This window comes from Strix aluco, chromosome 6 (genome assembly GCF_031877795.1).
Source record: "Strix aluco isolate bStrAlu1 chromosome 6, bStrAlu1.hap1, whole genome shotgun sequence".
NCBI lineage: Eukaryota > Metazoa > Chordata > Aves > Strigiformes > Strigidae > Strix > Strix aluco.
This window is the reverse complement of record NC_133936.1, coordinates 7,418,084-7,442,926: the sequence shown is the minus strand read 5'-3', so window position 1 is coordinate 7,442,926 and position 24,843 is coordinate 7,418,084. Positions and strand designations below refer to the sequence as shown.

General features: G+C 41.5%; 1 protein-coding gene across 6 annotated transcripts in view; it reads left to right on the top strand.

Moving 5' to 3' along the window:
* THSD7B (thrombospondin type 1 domain containing 7B) overlaps positions 1 to 24,350 on the top strand; it is a 332,338-nt gene extending 307,988 nt beyond the window's left edge. For 5 of the 6 annotated variants that reach the window (XM_074828561.1, XM_074828560.1, XM_074828557.1 and 2 more), the window contains 8 exons: positions 6,085 to 6,230; positions 11,418 to 11,577; positions 11,903 to 12,076; positions 12,166 to 12,261; positions 13,342 to 13,424; positions 14,987 to 15,179; positions 21,317 to 21,404; positions 23,218 to 24,350. In XM_074828561.1, coding sequence (XP_074684662.1) covers positions 6,085 to 6,230; positions 11,418 to 11,577; positions 11,903 to 12,076; positions 12,166 to 12,261; positions 13,342 to 13,424; positions 14,987 to 15,179; positions 21,317 to 21,404; positions 23,218 to 23,299 — 1,022 coding nt within the window. In that variant the 3' untranslated portion in view covers positions 23,300 to 24,350. The remainder of the gene's footprint in view (positions 1 to 6,084; positions 6,231 to 11,417; positions 11,578 to 11,902; positions 12,077 to 12,165; positions 12,262 to 13,341; positions 13,425 to 14,986; positions 15,180 to 21,316; positions 21,405 to 23,217) is intronic. The other variant, XR_012623747.1, reaches the window with a different exon arrangement.
* Positions 24,351 to 24,843: the final 493 nt, after the last annotated feature.

Here is a 24,843-nt window from a genome sequence, read left to right as displayed (position 1 = left end):
TCAAACTCTCAGAATTCAGTCACAGGAAGCATTAGCCTCTGAGACAAGGGGGAGTATATAGAGCTAGCAAAGAGCTGGGGAGAGTTACAGGATTCTTAAGAAATGGATAATTAACTAAATACAAATCCTCTGGTGAAGTTACTTTTAGTAACGTAATTATATCCCATTGAAGAAAAAACACTAAGACCATTTTTCATCATTTAGTATATGCATCTGTCTCCATCTTGTATCCACAGGTCCCTTAATACTTGTATGACTCCAGTAACTTCAGTGAGGTTTTGTACAGCCAGTAATGCTCACCAGCATACAAAAAGTGAAAGGATTAGAACCTTTTTAACTTTATATGATTTTAAAAACCCCTTGAGTATTGACATGAGGAAATGCATTGAAGGCTTTATTCAAAATAAACTTGTGACATTATTTCCCAGGCTTCTGATGTGCATTAGATGTACAGCTAATGGTCTTTAAGATTCAAGAGCCATAATGTATATTTGAATCAAATTCACTTAAGGTCAAAAAGAAAAAAGCTCTTAACTTTCATAAAGTGATTCCTTCAGATGGATTTCAGAGATCAAAGCATGTTACAGAAAAAGCTTAATATTTGGATTAGTGGTGTTCTTTCTTTGCTGAGCTTTTAGCCCTTTTGTAAAGTAGTGCTTTCTTAACAGAAATGAATTATTCATGGACAGTGTTTTAGCAACAACACACTAGGAATACTATTAATTCCAAATTTTATTTTTTCTTCACAATCCATTTTAGAGTGTTAATGCTTATGTTGCTGAATGGACTTAAATTATTTTTTTGAGTGTTCAATCACTTACTAAAATAAACAGAGCTATGTGTGCAAAAGCAGGTTGTAACTTCTTTATGGCTTTTAGCATGCTAAAGGAGTGGCTCAGCCTATAAAATGCCTGAAGGTTTTTTCATCCTGAGCTTTTACATTGCATAGTTTGCACAGAGATGTACTCAAGTAAAGCTACGTCTTGTATTCTGCTCCTGATACTGAAATGCTTATTCTAATTCTAAAGACTGGATAAAGAGCTGATGGTTGCCAGTGCATGCAAGGAGCAAACAGTTACTTCATGTCCTAAATCAGAGCTGGGATTCTGCAGAGGAAAACTGGAAACATCCATGCCCTGACAAAGCAGACCTTCCAGAGGGTGCCCTGGCTGTAGGTGCCAAACCTCATTAGGGCTACTTGAACCACACAGTCAAGCCCAAGCTCAGCTCAGTCTATGGATTGTCTTCCGATCCTCAAAGGTCATAACTCTGTTATACTGCTAGCTAGAAAGCTGGCTGGTACAGTTCCGGCCATAGACATGTATGGTTTAAAAGCTGGAGGTACTGTTTTGTGAACCTACAGCAGCTAAGCAGCTGGGAAAGCCATCTTAAAAATTGTATCATACAGAAGCCAAGTTTTGCTCAGTCCTTCTCTATCATTTGAAAAACTTTGCAGGGACCCAAGGGTCTTCTGAATCTCATCCCAAAGCAGGAGCATCAATGAAACAAAAGTACTTTGCATCCAAGTTATTCCAAGTGCATGGTTCATTTTACTGCAGCCCCAATCCTGATCTGAGTTTTGCTGCAGCAACCATCAAGCATGGAGCTACACTGATACCACACGTCTGTGATGGAGGGACCTTGGCACCAGTCCTGTGGCCTTTCTGTGGTTCCAACAGCAGAAACACCATCATTTCAGCTTCTTCACTGAGTTCCAGCTGGTTATAAACACTACTTGATGATGGTATTAACAGAGAAGATATTAATTATGTACTCATCTGCAGGTGGTACTTCACAGATGAATACAGTGAGGGTTTCCTACCCGAAGGTTCATAGACTGCAATACCTTTGAAATCATCATGAGTTTCTTACAGGCATTTGTGAGAAGCCTCAAATTAGACAGGGAAAACCAAAGAATGACAATAAACGAGCTGTGGGAATTGGCTGTAGTAAACACTGATTCGGCTTCCCTTTGCCCACTATTTGATAAAGCTAAAATGTAGGACTTAGATGCACACTTCTGAGAAATAATTCACTGCAGATCGCTTGCACGCATTGTTACTGGCTTCGCTCACAATAATATTCTGCTTTTCTGGCTTTTCTTGGAGAGCGTGTGAAGGGTCTGCTGAAGTACCATAAACAGCTTCAAAGAGAAACATAATTTAAATATAATTCAGATCAAAATTTAGTGTTGCTGGATTTATGCTTTCATGTGTTTCTTAACTCAAGCAGTGTTGCTAACATTTTTATTCTGTCCATCTCTTCCAGTAACGGTTTGCTGTGATATATTTTAATGGATGGTACCTTTCTCTTGCTCAGGTTTTATTTTATCGAACAATGCATTTAAACATGAAGTGGTGCTGCTGTGTATGTGGCACTGACAGCTAATATGGTTCTGGTACACAGCAGCCAAAGGCGAATATATTGATTTTTATAAATGATGATGAGTAAAGTAGATCTCTCCTTCCTGCCTGCGCTGAGCCTACGGAGATGTGTAACTGATATTTGCCTGTTGCAGCTGTAGTTCTGGGCAGCATCTGTTCAGGATGCTGGCTAGGGCTTTAGGCTGACATGGGGTTATATATTAGGGTTCCTCATATTAGTTGCTGTACTGCTATGAAAAGATGTATAGTACTGCGTTAATGGATGATGCTTCCACGGTCTGAATCAAAGTTACTGGAAAGGTGTTTGGTAAGGATAATCCCCAGCAAATTTTATTTACTTTGTTAAGGCAAATGAATACGTGAGGATGCTGAATTTTTCTACGTAAATATTTTCCATTCCCGTATGATTTCTCCCAAGTTATCTAACAGGAGTGCTAAATAGTGTAAACCCAACTAAACCCATGGTTTACCACTTACAAAACTGACTTGATCAGATAAATTATGGGATTTACCTGAGTTACCCAGGGTAGAACACGCTGCCATGCCTTGCTCGGTGTTCAGAGCCCAGAAGAGACTGTAGTGAGTCATGGAGGCGTGCACCCCAACACCAGACTGGCCCGTGGGACAGAAATGAGGGAGACAAGGATATGTATGACTGGAAAAATTTGGTGGTTACATTTTTCACTGATTCATCACCGATTTGGGAAGATATTTTTGGTTTTGCCTTCTGAAGAAGAAACTTTCATGACTTTTTCTTGATTGCAACTCAAACTTGACAAGCTCCAGCCTGATGGTGCTGGAGGGACCAGCAGTGGGAAGTAGACGAAAAGCCCCATTTATCACCAGTCCCATCTGCTTCTGACTTGACCTAACCTGATCTCCAGGGCTGTATTTAAGTAACTTGATCCCCACTCTAGTCTTGCGGTTGCCTGATAGGGCTGTGTTTTATATGCTCTGCTCACGCTCATCAAACAGATAATGATGTGTCAGTAATTTTGACTGTGATGAACTCTAGCAGGAATTTTAATCATCTTGGTTTCAGCTGCGATGCATCACTTTGTGGGGATAAAATGCAAGGAATGGCAAGTTGGGTTTTGGGGCTAAAAAATCTTACTCTTCTGATTTGAAAATATCATCCTATGCTTCTGAGATGAAATTTTAGCTGCTGATGAAACTAGAATTTTAAGTGACCAGCATTAACAAGACTAGCCCCTCTTTTCTTCCCATTTCGAAACTAATGACAAATTTGAGGATATGAAGCAATAGTTATTTTCAATTTTCAGCACACTTTCTGTCTTAAGTTTTGTATCATTTAACTCTGCAGAGCAGAGGAATCAGAGATGTGGCCAATTCATTAGGAAATGAAAGCAAAATTCACTGAGACATTAAAGAAATAACTAGGATTGCACTGACTCTTCCAGAATTTGTACTGGAAGCAAATTAATTTCAGATGCAGTGACATTCTGTTCTCCATAGGCAGGAAAAGGTAAGATATTTAAAGAATAAAAATGGGGCATTTTTCTGCTACTTGAATGGTAACCAAGCACCTAGATAATGTTTGTGGAGTGAGAAAAAAAAATCAGAGCTTTAAGTAACACACTGCAGTGGTTGTGCAAAGAAAGATTTCAGTCAAATTTCTTTCTTTGATGATTTATTCACAGTATAAAAAGAAAGTGATAGACTAAATGAGTCAAGCACCAGCTGACCACTGTGAATATAGTGAGTTTAAATGGTTTGGATAACCAACTGTAGGAAAATAAAATATAAATAAATACAGAATGGTTGTTAATTCCTTTAATTCCTCTTAAAATGAAAATTGTGTTTTCTATTCAAAGATCTTCCCATATACATTTTGCTAGAAAGATGTTAAATAGAGTGTACGAAAGGAAATTATATCTTTAATTAAAATATCTTGATGAATGCTTCAGGCTTTCAGGTCCCTCCTGATGAAATCAATCTTTTAAACTTAGGAGACCTTTTCTGTAGCTGCTGTTTTGGGAGCCCATGACTGGTGGGGCTGCGGAGCTCCCCGGCCCGGGTCAGCCACCTGCCTCAGGGCATCCCCAAAACCCCACAGCCATGGGCTCCCCATGGTTTCCCTTTTCCATTGCTTACCAGTCCTCAGCATTCAGAATTAAGAAGAACCCATCAAATTTGGTCCGTTGCTGGTGAGGAAGAAAGCTAATTTTGGCCTGTTGGGCAGGGGAGGGCTGCTGTGGGGTTTGTCGGCAGCAGGCTGAGGGGTTTCTCTTCCCTTGCTGTGACCCTGATGAACTGCAGGAGTTTCTTACCTTTCCTTTCCTCTCAGCTGGTAGGATTTTTTCCCACCTCCTAATGTATCTGATTCCGTGATGGCTGAATGCACAGTCATGTGGATAAGAGCTTTTATCATCACTTCTGTTACAAACTCCCCAGGTCCAGGGGATTAGAATTGGAAAAGGAAGAAGTCTTAAAATTGGTTTAAATGGGTTGAAAAATGGAATTCAATGGGTCAGAGCAAGGGAATAGCATTGTAAAGGTAAGAGAGCTTGCTAAGGTATCCATCAGTAGCTTTTTCAGGTGTGCCTGCTTTTAATTTTTATTTACTAAAATGTTTTTGGAAATCCTACTCCATAGACAGTCACGATGACAGTTATTAGAGATGTACCTTAAACCCAGCTGCAGTACCTTTAATTAAAAAGTGCATGCATAAATAGCTAGGAGAAGGATCTGGCTGGATATCCAGCCTCCCCACTTCGCAGGGGTGTTTGCTCCCCCCCCCCTCCCCGACTCCCCTCTACTCATGATTGCAGCTAAACGGCTGCAATCCAAATGGGAGAGCTCTACCACAACACGTTGTGTCTTTCCTTTTCAGTGAGTTAGCAATTACCGCTTGCATCTGTCTTGTTGCATGTGTGTGCCCGTATTGCCCAGACCTTTTATTTTTTTAACTGCCTCTCAAATCCACGCCTGTTGAAAGTCAAGGCAGAAATTTTATCCCCGGCACAATCTTCTGCATCCCTTTGCGTGAGGGCTTTATTTTCCCCCACTTTTCTTTTTAATTGGAGCTGGGATTCTAATTGAAACATTTTGAGTGAAAACATTCCTGGACGTAAATGGACAGCAAAGGAGATGGAAACGGGATTGCTGTAACTTTAATGAATATATTCAGTTTTGTTATTTCAAAAGTAGTAATATAATTGCTTTTTCCATTCAGTGGCTGAAGAAGTTTTTACCAATAATAAATAGGATTTTAATGGAAATGGCAGAAGTGGTTATGGACGGTAATAGCCACTAGAGTGTTTGCAGTTTTCAAATTAGATGCACATAATTGCTCATAAAAATAAAATTTCATTTGTTAAAAATCACTGGAAACATATTGAATGTGTAATGTTAGAAATGATGCTGCCATAGGAATTATTTTCTTGTCATATTTAATAATCAGGATTTAGTCAAGTATTTAAATGTGTTGCATAAACAAATAATGTATTTGGAAAACATACAAAGCTGTATTTAAAAACTGTGTTTGAAAATATCAGTGATTGCATCACCTAGGCTTAGCAATTGCATCTATATTATCCAAGTGGTCTTCCCAATCAATTGCTTTTTAACAGATTTTAGTGGTGGAAAATGAACTAGGGATCCTGATAAATCACAAAATCTCTCTTTTTTTCTTCCTCCGGGTCTCCTTCACCGTGTCCTGTCTTCTCCCCTTGCCTAGGCCAGATGGTGCGTGGGCGCTCGGTGGTCCTGCGGGCAGCGGGCGAGGGCAGACCCTGCCCGGAGCAGCTCACCCAGCACAGGAGCTGCCCAGTGAAGCCCTGCTACAGCTGGCTGCTGGGCCCGTGGTCTCCCTGCAGACTCCAGGTATGGCTTTTTTCAGCGCTCCCCAAGGGCTCCTCGGGCTCCCCACGCTGGGGTCAACAACAAAACTCATCATTACATGGCAGAATTGATTGAGGCCACTGTTCACGGGTCAGAGGTGTCTCTATGGCCTTCGAAGGTGCTGGTAAGGTCCGTAGGAAAGCAGGGGAAGTTCAGGAGCGGTAGACCTCTGCACCTCATCTTCCAGCCATCAGCAGCAATTTATATATAGGTTCGAGTACCGCAAGCTTATAGAGGTATTAAAGGAGATTTACAGAGTAAATGTGCTTGAGTGGGCATAGTCATGGTGACCTATAATTTAATTATATGAAATAACTCTAACAAGAAGGTAGGTCTGCTAGATTTCAAGAGAGCTTAGACTTTTTTATCTTTTTCTTTCCTGGTTTTTTTCCTTTTTTTTTTTTAAAGTACTGTATAGCAGGTCTTTCTCCACAAGGTCTCCAGTACAATAGTGTGAGTTATTGTATGAAGTGCTGTTTTCTACTTTCTCCTTAGACTGGCTATATTTTTAATGATCTAAAAATGGCTGGATTCGGTTGCAATGTGCTGTACCTATGCTCGGCACCTCTGCTTGGCACTGGAGCCATCATTTCTTCACTGCCAGTGACTCGCATCAGGCTTGAATTGACTTTTTTCCTCCCTCTATGCTTTTTCTTCTCTCCTTATCTGTTAGATCACATTTCCAATATTAAAACATATTAGCTGGTAACCCATCTCAAGCAGAGGTGAATCTTTCACAGTGAGGTTTCTCGGGCAGAGTGAAGTCCCCTCGGGCTGCTTAAAGCCGGCTTTGCTGAGGTGGTGGTGGGTGAATTGTGGTTGGGGTGGAAGAGAGCCTGCCCTGGTCCCAGGGGACAGGACCTGTGCACGGATCTGCAGCTGCTTCTCCACATTATACCATGTAGGAGATTGAAGCCAATAATGCACATAAAGACACATCCCGTGTGTTTTCTGCTCTGCCCTCTACCATGCTGCAAATGCCTTGAATACCTACGTGGTTTCTAGATGAGGTAGGTGGACGTGTAGTGAATACTGCAGGTGGCAGAATAGATACCCAGAATTTTCCCAGGTTTTCACAAAAGAAAGCTGGAGCGTGACAGTCTTTGGACTGTCTTTATACTTCTTTATATCTTTATAAAATATCTTTGTATCTTTAGAAATAGCTTTATGTTTTATATAATTAACATCTCATTGCAACTAGGGATGTGAATATGGTCTTTGTATGTACTGCACTCAGTATTTATTTATGTATGACATAAATACAACAAAATGACAGCATCAGCTGATATTTTGTCTAGCTAACGTGAGCAAATTCTGTGAAATATTAAGGAAGAGACCCTCAACCATAGGAGCTACCACAGCTGATAAAAGAATTAGTGGGGAAGCTGAATTAACGCCCTGGCATACTCCAGATAAATAACGCATTGTGCAGATTAAAAATGTGTGCATCCAGAACTCAGCTAAATTTCAGCTCAGAGCAAGTAATCACAGCCTTCCCTAACCCAGATATCATCCTGCGCTTTCAGTGAGATAGAGCCTGCTTCTCTCCTTAAATTACTGCGATGTAGTTCCTCTACCCTTTGCTTTGTTTTGGAGAGGAGCCATTTTATTCGTGTTCAGTTCTCTTTAATGAGGTGCTTAGGAATTAAATGTAGTTCATAAATACAGGGTGATTTATTCCTGTGCTTTACTGGAAAAGAAGCTTAAGCTTACTTTCTAAAGAAAGCTTTTAGAAGTCCTGTTTTCAAGGATGCTTTGTGAAACAAAGTAAATGCATCCTACGGTGAGACCAAAATGCATGTTGTGAAAGTGTCTTCCTGTAATAATGTAAACAGGACAATTAATTATAAGGCTAAAATATTTTTTCCTTGTATTATGAGATAACTGAGACTGCATTTCTTAATTGTAGAAGGACTATTTTATGCTAAACTGACTTCATGTGAATAATTAGAGGTGTCTGCATGTTTAGGAATAGAGCCTGCTAAGTGTTCTGTATTGCTGATTTTCACAGTATGGAAATCAGTGCATTGCTCTCCAGGTAATTACACATGTCACAGGCACACCTCCAGCGGGCGTGGGGCATTTCTGCTGCATTCAGAGGGATGCAGAACTTGGGAAACGGTCAGTCCACCTAATCTTAAAGGGTTACATTACATTAATCATTTTCCTACTGGAGTTGAAGTGGTTTACCCTGATTAGCTTTAAAAAAAAAAAAAATAGCAGTGGCTGACACTGTTCATAATTTTTCCATTAAAGGAATGTAAGTGGAGTAGCAAGACATTATCAAGCACTAGCTGCCTAACATTCATAAGAAGACTAAGAACCCTTCCTTTCTAACATGTTTGAAAAGCACTCCCTTAAATGTGATCATGGAACTCTTCCTCATTAGAGAAAACTTTTACCTGATTAAATGCTCATCAACCTGTGAAAGCATGGCCCAGTCAACTCTTTGCCTAAAGAATTGTGAACACACATAGCGCCAGTAAAAGCTGAAAAGGGAAAACTTTTCTTAAAGGCATGTCTGGGCAAAGCATCTCATTAGGACTGTTATCTCTTGTCTTATTAGTGTGTTATATGTGGAAAGTATCAGAGGGTGATGTCAGAGAAGGTTTGCACAGATGCTGCCTTATGTTAGCGTGTTGGTCAGTTCAAATGGCTGTCAAAACACGGCCCTGGTGTAAACCTTCTCCTTATTTTATGGGTGGTCAGTTGGAGTGAGGGGGGTCAGGGGCTGAGGCTCCATGCGGGTGCTCGTGGAGGGGCCTGTACCTCCTCCAGGCTGTATTCAGGGAGCCCAGGGTGAGTTCTGCATCCTCCATAGGGTCAGTGTAGAAATTTTTGCAGCCAAATGGGGGGAATCCCCTCTGAAAGTCAAATCCCCACATATTTTCTGTGAGGAGCTTTTGACTCAAGAGGCAAATCCTGGTTCTAGGCAAACCTCAGATGATCACATCTTCCAGGGAAGAGCATTTACAATACAAATCTGATCCTCCGAGTTTTGAATATGTGAGCATTTCTTTGGCAGTTCTTCTCTGATTAGCAGCTATTCCCTGCATCCTCAGTGTGCAGCGAACTTCCACGGATTCCACACCTATTAATTAGATCTTCAAATGTATAATTTTGGGGACATGAATAATTTTGAAGATGATAAGGAAGTTAATGCAGTGCTCCTGCATTGCTTATGACCTTACCAAATGTACCAAAAACCACCTCTTACTGTAAATGACAGGATGACTTTGTATCTTCTAAGTGTGTTCAGTTGATTGTAAAAACACATTGCTGGTCTTTGAAAGAAAGTAAGTAAATGAAAGCCACTGTTAAAAAACAAACTTTTATCTTTGGTATTGTTTGAGAGTTCATGGTTTCTATTTATTTTTTATTCTAAACATGGGAAAATATGAATGTATTTCCAATATTGCATGTTAGAAGAACAAAGAATCTTGCACATGGACTTTTACAGTGGAGACTGCTGTACCAAAAAAATGTATTGTTTTCACCTATTTATATTAATATCTCAGTATTCATATAACTATTTATGTATTGCTATGTATGTAAATACTTATATATTGTTTATAGAAGAATAACTGTCTCTTAAAAACTTTTTTTGTCCTCTCCAGTCATTTAGTCATTCCTTGAGCTACTTTGAGCTGGAAATACACTGCAGTTTGATTAGTGCCCATTTCCCCCGAGAATTTTCTCCACATCGTCTTCTATTTCCACCAGCCATTTCTAAGAGCTCTAACCCAATTGACAGCTGCGTGAGTTATTCACACACCATTAATCTCAGACCGCAATAGAGGTTTCAGCAGTGAAACAGTAATTTAGAACAGTGAGTTACATACTGACTAAAGTGAAACATGTTGTTAAAAACTTGAAATCTGGCTGCATATAGTAAATCTACACTAGTATTCTCTAAGATGCTTTTGATTAGCATCTGCTCTAAATCCAGCTAGTTATGCTCTTATTTCCATTTCATTATGGGTCTGCAACAGAAGGGATGGAGAAAATGAAAAAGCTACCAGGTGTGTGCAGGAGAGCCATTCTTGAGATCCCTGCTAGCAAACCCGCTGCTGAATGAATGCACTCGGTAGGAGCCATTCTGTTCTGCAGATGAAGTTCATTATTTTAAAAGAATCCACTGCCAAGTGATCCAAAGGAGCACTTCCCTTGGTTATATAAAAGCAATATTTCATCCTTCTTGAGTTTTATTTACTGAATTTTGTAAAGTGCCATTTTCCGGGCTTCAGGCGCCCATTCGTAAAGCATCATGCAGGTTTAAGGTGTACACCTCAAACATCATTGCAGCACTTTTTTTCACATGAGAATGAAACAATTCCAGCCTCTAGAAATACCCGTGGTGCTTCAGCTCTTACAGCATCCTCAGCCCTTGATTATCACCTTAGCCAAACAATATTGATTTTCTGGTAAAGGACATCTTCTTCAGCAAGCAGTTTGGTGTATAACTAAGTATTTCAGAACTGGGATGATAAGTGTGAAGTGGCTCAGATGGAGCCTCCTATTGCTTGTTCTAGTGGGGTTCAGTGCTAACAGGTGATGGCTGATGTTGGGTGATATTTTGGTAGAGTATATGACCTGAGTTGGTGATCTCTGTGTACTCCAGAACCCCTTTAATAAATTACACAAACAGCCTAGTGAGCAATAACCCTTGCAGTCTAATTAAGCGTGCTGGAGGATTTTTGCTGTTGCAGTGTTTAAACCATGTAAGTGCTACTATTGGGCTGTATTGTCAAAGGAAGTGAGTGAAAATGTCAGTTCCTTATGGGCAAGCTCTGCTCTTGGCCTCTTTAGAGAAGCCAGAAATTTCTGTGTTCATGTAACTGGCCACTAATTAAGGATCAGTAAATTCACTAGCTGTAGTAAAAGGCATGAAGGGCTGACTCCAAACATGGTATTTATCTCTTATGGTACCCACCTCATCTCCAGCTTTGGTTACAACACACTTTTCTGTGTGGCTTAGCCCCTGCTTCTGAGCTTCTGCAGAGATGTGTACAGAGAACATCTCCATCTGTCTTCTCATAAGTGGGGATATTATTGCAGTTGAAAGACCAAATTTGTATCTTTGAAGTCTTCTTAGGTGGAACCAACTGTATTTCTTCTGTCATCTATCGTCAGTGATGTGTGTGTCTCTCCCCTTCTGTCATTTCGTAGGGTGGACAGTGTGGAGATGGATTGCAAGTCCGCAACCTCACGTGTGTAGTGCATGATGCATCTGATTCTGCTACATCTAAACCAGTAGAAAATGCATTATGTGGTCAGCTGCCATCGAAAGAGAGTGTGCTGCAGTTACCATGCTCTGTGCCTTGCCCAGGTAAAGTCTTTGGAAAGTCACAGTGAATTTCTGCCTGTGATAGCTGTCTGAGATAGAGATGCTTCCATAGTTCTGACTACTGTCAGCTGTCATAGTAAGAATTTGTACTTCAGCAGATCAGGTAAATGCTCAGTCTGCTGTTTCTAGATCACCTGAAAAAGACTGGTTTTGTTTTTTGAGAAAATAAGATTCCCCGTGAAGCAGAAAATCTGAATATTGCATACCACTGGGAGATAAACGGGGGGTATTTCACTATTAAAACTGTTGTTTATCCTTTAAGGCTGATTCCTTTTGAAAACCTGCAATTTATTCTTTCAACATGCAGGTGATTGCCACCTGACAGAGTGGTCAGAGTGGAGCTCCTGCGAGCTCACCTGCATCAATGGCAGGAGCTTCGAGACAACGGGGCGCCAGTCTCGATCCAGGGCATTTATTGTTCAGTCTCCTGAGAACCAAGAGAGCTGCTCCGGACAAGCGATGGAGACACGGCCTTGCTCAGGTAACGTGGCCACAGCACTGTTTCCTCCCGTTCAAGAATTTAGTCTGGTTTTGTTGCAAGGTGAAGACTAATTTATACTGATATTGCAGGAGGGAAGTGTTATGACTACCTGTGGAAAACCAGCCTTTGGCGAGACAATGTACGCACAGTGTGGTGTCAGCGCTCGGATGGAATGAATGTCACAGGTATATCCAAAAATGGCCATGCACAATTGTGAATGAAAAGCCTCCCTCCAGGTCTGTCTTCTTCTGCATCAGTTGCTCAGAGGGAAGTTGGACATCCTTCCGAACGCCTTCAGAATTTCAGTTCAGATTTGTTGTAGGAAAGACAGATGGGAGCTCACCAGCCTTGCTGTCAGGTCAACATCACACATGTCATTACATGAGAATATTTGGGCGAGTTGCCCATACTGTTGGGTTGGTCATGGGAAGAAATGAGTGTACATATACTAAAAGGGCTCCCTGGGCTGCCTTGCACAGCCATTAGTGCAACTTTCCTGTAACTGTGGAGAACAGAAGAGAACATCACACATGTGGTAGAGAGCCCAGTTTCTGTACATCTTCTATTCAACACACAGGAATCTCAGATCACTCAAACTGTGAGATTCCTGCTGTTGCCATGACCTACAAATTCTGCCTGTGCAGGATGAAAAGGAAGATTCACGGTCAGCACTTTGAAGCTTCACGAGAGATTGGCAAAGGCAGGAGGGCTTGCACATCCATAGGATCTCTCTCAATAAGCACAGGGTGAATGAGAAGAGAGTAGAAATGAAAATGCAGGTGTTCTTATCTAGTGCTATTTATAATGACTAGTTAAGATAACAACAAAAGTTTTATGTGCAAAGGTTGCCAAGTAATTAAGAACTCATTAACATGTTTTCATTCCTATAGAAGCAGAGACTTCCCCAAGTGAGGATGGGCAAAGGTGTTATGTGGATTATGTCTTCTTATGTAGATAAGACGTTAATGAGGACACAGAAGATCTGCATCTAATTCCCAATTCTGTCCCCAACTTCCTATGTGGCCTGTGGCAAATTGCTTAAATCTGTATATCTCTGTTCTCCATTAACAAGATGGGTATGATAATAATTCCCTGCCTTGTTAAGGCAAATTAATTACTGCAATGCCTACAGATATTATGCTAATGTGCTCAATAGAATAGTATTTAACTATATGAAATAAGCAAGTACTTCTTACACTATGGTGATCCAAGTCAAAAACATTTTAAAACATGCCCTTGAACTCACTCAGTATTTTCTTTTACAGGAGGGTGTGCTCTTCGGACGAAACCTGCAGAAGTTCGGCACTGCAGCCCACCGTGCAGAAAGCCCTTCTCCTACTGCACACAGGTAATTGCTCGCTGCAGAATAGGGTTGAGAAATTAACATCACAAAATCTATTCAATTAGCTTCTGTATCTTAAAGGCGTTCCAGGATCTAGAAAATAGTTTAGTGTGTACATGGTACCACCTCGAGGAAGTTGTGGGAATTTCAGTCTGAAAGGAAACCATAAATCTGCACAAACGAGTGATGGAGTATTTATGTGGTGTTACAAGATGGGCTTTGTTTCATGGAGAGGTTTTGGATCATCTTGGTTTAACTTTCATTGAATGTTATTGTACTGTCCTGTAGAAAATGGACTGTTTAAAACTTCTGTAAAAGAGGACACAAAAGAGTACATTCTATCCTGCACCTCCATGGACACAGAAAGCCCTCGTGAGTGTAGGGAAGCTGTAGTGTGTGATCCCACCATCCCCATACTGCCTTCTAAAACAAAACCTGGAAGTGACCTTTTTTGCTGAAATGTTGAGTAACACCTGCTAAATATTTAAGCCACTGCCACTTCTTTGCCTATGAGCAAACATGAGCCCAGAGGTTACAGATGTGCTTTCCTGCAGTACCGAAATCCAGAGTAAGAGCTTCCCAAAATGCCTTGTCTGTGTCAATACTGCTGTGGAGTATAAAACCCAGAACTCTTAAAGTAGCCAGGGACAGTTGGGGTTTTCATATTTATGTTTTGAAAATAGCTTCCACAGCTCTCAGCTTCAGATGAATATCTGGTGGGAGGAATTACCATTGGAAACTAGCTCATGGGCAATTGAATGTGAGGGTGGTCATGAGAGTGCTCAGAGCCTACAGGGACATAAAAATCATGTGTAAGCATGAATTTACTAGCTATAAAAGCTCTTAGGACTTTACCTTTTGTCTTAAAAAGCTCAAGATTCTGTCTGTCAACAAGTGGGGGATGTTGTAGCAACAAAACTGATGTCAGTTAAATCCTTATCACAGATTGTAAATCAATCTCCTGTTTGGATCATAACTGAGGGTATCAGACCCTCAGACAGGCATTGTAATTATAAGATAATTAGCAAAGAAAAAAAATCTAAAAAAGCTATTTTAAAGTAGACAGAAAATGGAGCATCTATTTAACAAACCACAGACTTCTAAGAAACCTCTTCAAGAAACTACTTAGACTGATCCAGGGCAGTGGATATTTGACCGTAAGAAAGAAAGCATTTCAGATAGTCCTGCGAAATACCAGAGTGGAAAGACATGAGGAGGGTTTAGGTCTGAAGGGGGATTGTTTCTTGTTCATCTCTTCTAGTGCCCAGCAGGGTCAGTGGGAAAATTGTTTCTGACAAGAGGAGTTTGGATACCTGTTATTAAGCCTGTTAGGATGAAAATGTTTGTTATGTTGGGCTTCTCTATAATTACTGATTCTTTTTCAACCTCAAATGTATTTTGGCTTTTTGAACTGAAATAGGTTTATGGGCACCAGTTCCTAGCATGTTTGGTTCAGTGGTGCATGTGCAGGATATACCTTGCAGTTTCTTCATAAATTGCCTACGATTTTCACTGTTCTGGGAGAGGATGCTATCTGGTTTAATACTGAATTCCCTTTTATCGCCTAGAGAGGAGTCTGCGGTTGTGAGCGAGGATATACAGAAATAATGAGATCAAATGGTTTCCTGGATTACTGCATGAAGGTACCAGGTTTAGAAGATAAGAAAGCTGATGTTAAGACCATTGCTGGAAAAAATAAACCTGTCAACTCAAAAATGCATGACATTTTCAAAGGATGGTCTATTCAACCTTTTAATCCAGGTGAAAAACTTAAATATGAATGGAATAAATTGTCTTTACAACGTTTCTGTAGAAGAAAGGTACAAGCTTTGTAGATCATAACATCAGAGATTGTGTCTGGGAGCTGCAGAGCAGCCTCCCAGTTTCTAACTCGCATGCCATCTTTCATTCCTTTGTGCCTCTGCAGAGTAATCACAATCTCTTATGTTGAGAGATAGCAAAGACAGAATGAAGCAATAATATTTTGCAAAAGTATACTCATATGTGATTTGGGGGCATGCTTAGAACTATTATCTGATGATGTTTCTAGAAGTAATATGTTTGGTCCAAGAAAGATATTGATCACAAGCGCTTCAGAAGATTCAGAGCAGAAAGTACTTAAGATTTCATTAAAGAAAACATTGGTTGTTTCTTGCCATATTTCAAAAGTATATGGAAAAAAACAGGGTAGAAAGCATAGAGTTTAGAGTTTTAAGTGTTGAAGTTAAGACATTAAAAAATGCCCCATGAAAAGCAGGCAAACTGCTGTGCCCAAGCAGTGCATCCCAAGCAGATCTTTGACTTCCACACCATAAAATGCTTCCCAGTTTAGAACCGCGTAGTGGATGTGTCCAGACTGGTCCACAGGACTAGTGCTGTAGGTGCAATAGCTGATTACCATTTTGACTGTTATTTTGTTAGATGAATTTATTCAAAATAAATTTCTAAAATGCAAATGGGACTTTAAAATGGGAGACAGAGGTGTCAGCTGCATCAAGTTTTACTGAAACACATTAATTCTCCCCATATTCTAAAATACTGGCAGTGCAGTCTTCCTCCTCTTCCGTTACCTGACATTGCATTTGTTTCCTCTTAGTTTGTAATGAACATGAGACTTTAGAAAACATGTAATGAAAGGTTCTGTTACGGGATTCAGGGAGCCATAATTCTGTCTGATATGTGTGATCACACTTTGAATGTTACATTTACATATTTGATTTGCATACAGTAGTTAACCTTTGCGTTGACAGTCTCTGAGCTCGTAGAGCAGCTCAGTCCAAAGCCTTTTAAAGTTGGCCGGTTTTCAATCAAACCCATCATCCAGAAGCCCACGCAGATCACCAGCAGTTTGAGTCACAGGTTTGGGGTTAATTGCCTTTTTGTCAGCATCCGTGGACCTCTGTAGGCTGTCTTACTTAGGTGTCATCTCTTTGGATGGTACCTTTACGGAGTTAGAAAAAGGGAGAGAGGTGTAGGTGGATGCTGCAATCCTCTCTTTTTAAATCAGCATTCAAGGCTGCAGCCTTGAAAGCTTTTGGTGGGTTTGACCACAGTGCAACGTCTGTGAGCCAGCTCTCCCCCAGGGACTACAAGACAGACATAGGGACTTAAGAAGGTTACAGAACATGGTGTTATTTAATTTTAGAGCAGAAATGTTATAGAAACAATATATGGGAAAGGAATAAATGTGCTCTGTGTGTGCTGAGTGTATCACCAACCCCATGGCATCCTGCAGGTAACTCTTCAGTCTGTATGTGCCCTTTCGACCCTAGCTGAAGTCTGGTGCTCTTCAAATCACTCCCCTTTGTGTAACTTCTTCACAAAATATGTAATTACTCCTGTTAAACAGGCTCTCAGGCTTACTAGTCTGGGGGTTTGCAATAATTACTGCTAGCTGAGCCAGGAAACCGCTGTTACCTACCAGTTATGCTCTTGATAACAGGTCGATGGTGAATGCTCCCTGTATGGCTGGCATTTACCGCCCTGCAGTACCATAGTCCTTGACATTTGTGTACGTCTAAGGACTTATATCTGTCAGTAAAACTATACGTGCCTTTCTGCAGTTGATTTGTGGTTTTCCTTCCTATGTACAGTTTGGAACACAAATTTTATTATGATTTAATGAGGCTGATGTTTTTGTTCTTTTAAATGCTCTGCAGGAGTGCACAGAACTGATTTCGAATCAGGCTGTGTTTTTCCTTTCTTTACCACACTCTGGGAGGCCAGAGTTCAGGTACAGAAACTTTTTTCAAGTTGAGAGGCAATTTAAATAGCACTGTTTAAATTGTAGGATGACATGGTCTAATGCCTTTATGTGGGGACGGAGAGCATAGCTTCCTTCATAGCAGACATGGTGGGATACCTTTTTGTGGCTATGACAGTCCCTTTGCAGAACTGCTAAATGTTTTTTGGCCCTCTCAAGTTGAGAGTGTGACAAATTTCATACCCAGACTTCAGAAAAAAAAACCCCAACAACCTACCCAGTCCTGACGAACTCCCATGGGAGAAGTCAGTTCTCTCACTTCTCACATGGGAGATAGGCTGTAAGTGTTTCAAGGAGAAGAGAAAATCTGTGAGAGGTACTCGGCCTTTCCACAGAGCCTGGAAGAAAAAAGAGAAAGAATGGGATCTGATTAAATATGTTTCCCTTTGAAAAATTTCATCATTCAAACATAAAATGTAAAACAGGCTCAGTGATTGTCTGTGAAGTAACTCCTCACTCGCATGACTGAGTTTGAAATGGCCGCTGTCAAACCATGTCTGTGGGCATGGCACAGGTTCCTATTCCTGCCTCCAGTATGTATTAACAGCTCTGTTGATTTGAATCAGTTCAGACTACTGCTGCATGAAAAAACTACCATTGCTTCTGCCCACAAGGAAAGCTGTACAGCCAGAACAGAGCAAGAAACAGAAATATTGATCTTTTAAAAATTATTATTATTAATGCATAGCTTATAATTAAGGACCTGTCCAAATAATGTGTTTTGAGACTTTCTATCAGAAGGAAATGTTTCAACAAGCTCAAGCTCATGTGTATGGAGGGGTTCCTGCAAGGGTCACAGAGTAGGTCCCCTGTCGTTGCAACCCAAACAGTCCTATCAAGAGCCTTACCTTGTCTTAAAGCCAGTTATGTCCCCTATTCCTGTGGCCCAACTAGAAGGCTCTTGTACAACTTTATCCCTCTTTCTATTACAAAGCATATGCTTGTTATTATTCTAAGCCAAATTTATTCCCATTTGTTGCCCAAGCGTTTTTCAGCTCTAAGTAGCTTGTTCACTTGCTCTTGCTAGTGATTACCCCAGTTGACCCCCAAGTATTTATGGAGAACAATCCCATCCCTTCTTAGTTCTCTTTTCTTTAGGCTAAACATATCAGGTGTTACCTGCATTTCTGTCTGGGTCAGCTAAACATTGAACTGCCTTTCCCAGAGCAGCCACTGGGGTCCTGTACTTATCATAGAATCATAGAATGGTTTGGGTTGGAAGGGACCTTAAAGATCATCCAGTCCCAACCCCCTGCCATGGACAGGGACACCTTCCACTAGCCCAGGTTGCTCAAAGCCCCGTCCAACCTGGCCTTGAACACTGCCAGGAAGGGGGCAGCCACAGCTTCTCTGGGCAACCTGTGCCAGTGTCTTACTGCCCTCACAGTGAAGAATTTCTTCCTAATATCTCATCTAAATCTCCCCTCTTTCAGTTTAAAACCTTTACCCCTCATCCTATCCCTACACCCCCTGATCAAGAGTCCCTCCCCAGCTTTCCTGTAGCCCTCTTGGAGTACTGGGAGGCCTCTCTAAGGTCTCCTTGGAGCCTTCTCTTCTCCAGGCTGAACACCCCCAACTCTCTCAGCCTATCCTCACAGGGGGGGTGCTCCAGACCCCTGAGCATCTTTGTGGCCTCCTCTGGACCTGCTCGAGCAGGTCCATGTTCTTCTTCTGTTGGGGGGTCCCAGAGCTGGACACAGCACTGCAGGTGGGGTCTCACAAGAGCAGAGTAGAGGTGAGAATCCCCTCCCTCGACCTGCTGGCCACACTTCTCTTGCTGTAGCTGAGGATGTGGTTGGCTTTCTGGGCTACGAGCGCACATTACCAGGTCATGTTGAGCTTCTTGTCAACCAACACCCTCAAGTCCTTCTCCGCAGGGCTGCTCTCAATCCACTCATGGCCCAGACTGTATTTGTGCTTGGGATTGCCCCGACCCATGTGCAGGACCTTGCACTTGGCCTTGTTGAACTCCATGAAGTTAGCACGGTCCCACCTCTCCAGCCTGTCCAGGTCCCTCTGGATGGCACATCCCTTCCCTCCAGCCTGTCCACCGCACCACACAGCTTGTCATGTCACCAGCAAAGATATTAAACAATGCCAGTCCCAACACCGACCCCTGAGGAACACCACTCATCGCTGCTCTTGACGTGGACACTGAGCCATTGACCACAACTCTTTAAGTGTGACCATCCAGCCAATTCCTTATCTCCCGAGTGGTCCATCCCTCAAATCCACATCTCTCCAATTTAGAGACAAGGATGTTGTGTGGGACAGTGTCAAATGCTTTGCACAGTCTAGATAGAGGACGTCAGTTGCTCTTCCCTTATCCACCAATGCTGTAACCTGGTTGTAGAAGGCCACCAAATTTGTCAGGCACAATTTGCCCTTAGTGAAGCCATGTTGGCTGTCACCAATCACCTCCTTATTTCCATGTGCCCCAGCATAGTTTCCAGGAGGATCCACTCCATCTTGCCAGGCACAGAGGTGAGACTGACTGGCCTGCAGTTCCCTGGGTCTTCCTTTTTTTGCTTTTTAAAAATGGGGGTTATGTTTCCCATTTTCCAGTCAGCAGGAACTTCACTGGTCTGCCACGACTTCTCAAATACGATGGATAGTGGCTGAGCCACATCATCTGCCAGTTCCCTCAGGACCCATGGATGCATCTCCTCAGATTCCATGGATTTGTGCAGCTTCAGATGGTCTTGACCTCATCTTCCCCTACAGTGGGTGGTTCTTCATTCTCCCAGTCCCTGCCTTTGCCTCTGCGACTTGGACAGTGTGACTGGAGCACTTGTTGGTGAAGACTGAGGCAAAAATGTCATTGAGTACCTCAGTCTTCTCCATATCCCAGGTAACCAGGTCTCTTGTTTCCTTCCAGAGAGGGCCCACATTTTGCCTAGTCTTCTTTTTCTCACAGATATACCTATAGAAGTTTTTCTTGTTGCCCTTGACATTTAGATTTAATTCTATCAGGTCTTTGACTTTCCCAACCTGACCCCTGGCTGCTCGGACAGTTTCTCTGTATTCCTCCCAGGCTGTCTGTCCTTGCTTCCACCCTCTGTAGGCTTCCTTTTTGTGTTTGAGCTTGTGCAGAAGCTCCTTGTTCATCTATGCAGGCCTGGCATTTTTGCCTGACTTCCTTTTTGCTGGCATGCATTGCTCCTGAGGTTGGAGGAGGTGATTCTTGAATATCAACCAGCTTTCTTGAGCCCCTCTTCCCTCCAGGGCTTTATCCCATGGTGCTCTGCCAAACAGATCCCTGAAGAGGCCACCTACATCACCTTTTCCTAGTTGTGCTGGTTGTTACACGGGCAGCGGCCCAGGCTGCCTTACACAGCTCTAGTGTCTCTCCTGATGTGACAGGTCTTTCCTCTTCAAGTCTGCAGAGCAGTGAAGCAGTTCTGCAAGGGCACCTCAGGCTTCAGGGGAAGTCTCTTCGTCCTGCAGGTCCTTGCCATTGCAAGCTTCCATTCTTCCACACTATTGGCCCCCTTCCCTTCCATGTGTGCCAGTGGGGGAGTTTTTGGCTGTGTGGCCATGGGTCCACTGCAGACTGCACTTGGAGCCAGCCATCTAACTCCTTCTCAGCCTCCCTGATGCTACGCAGTCTTCTCACCACCTCCTGCAGCTCAGCACCTGCTGCAGGAGGTCCCACACCTGGGAGCACCTTTTGTGGGCAGGGTTGCTGCCTGTCCCTGCCCCACTCGTGCCCCTGCTCCTTTCCATAGGCAGGAGCCTGGCCAAGCTGTATTTCTTGTGCTGCACCACAAGCCCAGACTGCCTGTAACGAACTGCAGGAGCTCAGCCAGAGGGGAGGTTATGAAATAATGCTGCTTTGGAAGACTGAGATGAAGAGTTCATTTTCAGTTTTCATTGAGGAAAATCTACACTCCTTACCAAAGATAAGATTTTGTCTTTAAAATGATTGATTTTTACAGGAATCTTTTTTTCTATCAAACATGTGGGGTTTCTGGATTATTCCCAGCCAGTCCTTGCTGTATTCCCATCAATGATGCTACTAATTTTGCTTGTGTGCTTTCTCTTTACTTAATCTCTTATGAATTTGTGTATTTTAGAATAAAGTTTTTTATTCTTCCCTTTTCCCCCTCTGTCCTTTTTCCTCATTTTCCAACAGATGGTAAACTGAAGATGTGGGTATATGGAGTATCGGCTGGCGGATTCCTCATCATAGTTTTCCTGATTTTTACATCCTACCTGATGTGGTGAGTATGGCATGTATTTTGTCATTAAATAAAAGCTAGCTTGCTTTTATTTCAACAATCCAAAATATATCACAGTGCTCTGATGCAGAGTTTTAATCCTTAAGGCTTTAGGAAAGGATGGAGCTTGGATTACTTAACTGCCTTCATTTGGCCTCTACCTCAGAGTAATTTATAAGTCCCCAAATTGTAAACGTTAACGGACGTAATTGTGAAGAAGTCTGGTGACCATGCAGGGAAAGAATTCTCTTTGATTATCAATAGGCGCTTATATTTATTCAGACTTCTGCTGGGATTAGAAAGGGCTTTTTATTGTATTCTTTAAAAAAAAAAATAAAGTAAAACTGAAAAAAGGCAAGGAGGCTGATTGGATTGAGGAGCTGGCTTCCGCTCAAGGAAGGACTAAATAGAATAGGGGCATTCAGCTGGAAAATTATGTTTGATGTGGGAATACAATAGAGATCTATGAAATCATGAATGGAGTAGAAAAGGGCACTAGGGAATTCTTATTTCCCACCATATAAGAAGTAGGAGGCATCTGATGAAATGATCATTTAAAATAAACAAAAGTTTTTATTTTTCACACAGTGCATTGTTACCTTGTGAGCTTACTGCTGCCAGGGACTGTGCATGCCAGGAAGATAAATGGATTCAAAGATGGCATAATGGTTCACGGGAGATTGGGTCTCTTGGTGTTAATTGTGGTTTTCTGGATGTACGCTCCAGCTCAGGAAATCCCTAAATAGGTTTTTGCACTGAATACATCAGGTGGAAACATGTCATGTGTCTAAAGCTGCTGTTACCAGCCACGGTTAGGGATAGGGTACCAGGCATGCCAAAGCTCGTGTCCACACCAGTGCATCACTGGGCTTTACTGGTGAGGGAGTTGTCTGCCCTTCTCCAGAGCAGCAGTCGCCCCAGGCAGGGGTGGTAGGCCTGGCTTGACGGAGCTGGTGTTGCACTCTCTGGTTGGAATATTTGGAAAGGTGCTGCCGTTGATGCATCTTGGAGGATACGAAGGGGGCAGTGGCCAGTGTCCGTGTGTCCTGCAACGCCCACAGCTGTCCCTGGGGACCATGGAGCTGGCCTGGTCTTTACAAACATTAATTGTGCAAACTGCCTCAACCCCTGTCAGATCAGGGCAGGCAACCAAGAGTCACAACCATGGCCTGACAGCATTGTTGCCCTCTTTCATCCAAAATCAGTTTATTCACTCTCACTCTCTTAGGCTTTCTCTCAGTCTTCATCTTCAGTTAAAAGCTTAAGTAACAGCCTTTGGATGCTGCTTAGAAACTTCCTTATTTTCCAAGCCATGTAGCTGCCATTTCTCTATGGCTTCACAGTGGAGCATACAGAGGATTTTTTAAATAACGTTACATAGTTCTCCATCACTCAAAGGCTGGTCAGGAAGTGTATTTCTCAATAATAATTATTGTTGCTTCAATACCGTGCCAAAGAAAAAATGAGAATATCCCACTCCTAGACAGTTCATGTTTCAATTTTTCTGCGAGGTGTTCCTTGTTTTGTCAGCTGTGAGAAGACATGGGAGACAAATATGCTTTATTTCCTCTCCAGATGAAGAGCACAGTTGGCTGCCCATTTTCGGCAGGCTGTATGTCCGTACCACGCACGTAATAGCACTCAAGCAGGTTCATGTGGTTTTTCTTGAAAGTAGTGACTGTACTACTGTGTCACCTGGTTGCAAAATTAAATAGCCATTGTGGGAAGTTGATTTTTTGTTGAAGGTTGGTTTTTGATGGCGTTTCTGAGCGTATTACAGTTTATAATTTTGTCTCCTGAAATATTTTTCTTGCAGCAAAAAAACAAAGCAGCATCAAAGCACTCCTCCGCAGCAGAAGCCTCTAACCTTAGCCTATGATGGAGACATTGATATGTAACATAAAAAAGAAATCCAAATGTAGACATCGACTGCCTTAACTGCTTTCTTTTTTGGAACTCTCCGACTTCTCAGTTTTTTGAGGAATCTTCTGATGTGTAATATACCGGGCAGAACAGAAGTATTGCAAGCTTAAAATTTTGCCACTTTATTAAAAAAAATGGAGTCAAAGACTTGGATCTTGTGAAACTTTTCTGAAGAGGCCAGAAAATACATCTCTTCCTGTTGAGCAATGGGAATTAAAAAAATAAAAGAATCTACAGACATCAAAAGGAATTAGTAAAAAAAAAGGCATGACAATCCTGAGGAAAATGTGACATTTATTGTAAATGACAAGTTTGACACAGCATCATTATGCACTATATTAGTGCAGGGTTCTTTATTCTTCACATATTTCAACAATGAGTTTTCTAGTGTTTACATTTCGTTCAAAGACTTTAAAATGGATCATGTATTTTGAGAAATGCAAGGAAGAATGAGTTGAAGTGTCTGAAGTTACCAGGTTTTTTAAAGTTTTTTCCTTCTTATCCTGTTTTCTAGTCTGGAATATGATTTTACTTCATTTCCACCTACAGGACAGAATAAGGATTGTTACGAAAAAGCATAGGTGGTTTCTTAACCAATAATATTTTTTAAAGAGTTGAGTAGATAGGTGTTTTGATGAATGGCTAGAGGATTTGATTGTTTAAAAAGTATTTTAAATTAAATTAAACCATGTAGATACATTATGGCCAGTTTAAATTGTTATTCAGTTTAATTAATACAAACTCTGCTTTTGTATTTAAATTTTCTTATCAGAAATATTTATAAATTCTTTTTTTGAATTTAATTACCTGACCTCATTTAATATACATCAAACACAAATGCAGTTTGTAGAAGGTCTTGCTTTTTTAAATGTTTCAAAACCACTGAGAAATTACATGTCGTAAACATCTGGGAACATTTGAAGAGGGTAAGTGTTTATAATAGTGTGTGTCGCAAGTAAGAAAGTGCCATCTTGTGGTATTGACTTGTATTTATAAGCAAATAAAATGCTAAAGAGAGTAAGAAAATTGCTTCTGGTATGTTGAATTAAATGTGTGTAAACAACATTTGTTATTAGTCTTTTACTGTGTCTGAGATTGGACTCGGATTTCAAACAATTCTGGCATATTTTGTGCTGTAGTGATTAGTGAAAGAAATATTGTAGACACATACAAGTTGAGAGAATAATTGCAGATCTGGAGAATGCTTGGTCTTATTTTTAGCTCAATGCTGCTGCTTATTCCAACAATTAGAAAGAAGAGAAAAAAAGATTTGTTACCAGCCTAGCACCTATGCAGTCCCTCTCAATCCAGTTACTTCAGAGCAGATCATCACAAGAGAAGGGTATAACTAGGGCAGAAGGCAATGCTCATCTTGTTCTGTTGCTATTCACAGCTTTGTAAAGCGATTTGAATATTACAGTTTCATTGAAAAAATGATGGTGTTGTAGATGGGTTTCCTTCCCCAGGTCAGGATTCCACCTGTCCAGCATTTCTCCTGCAGTATTGAATTGAGATGATA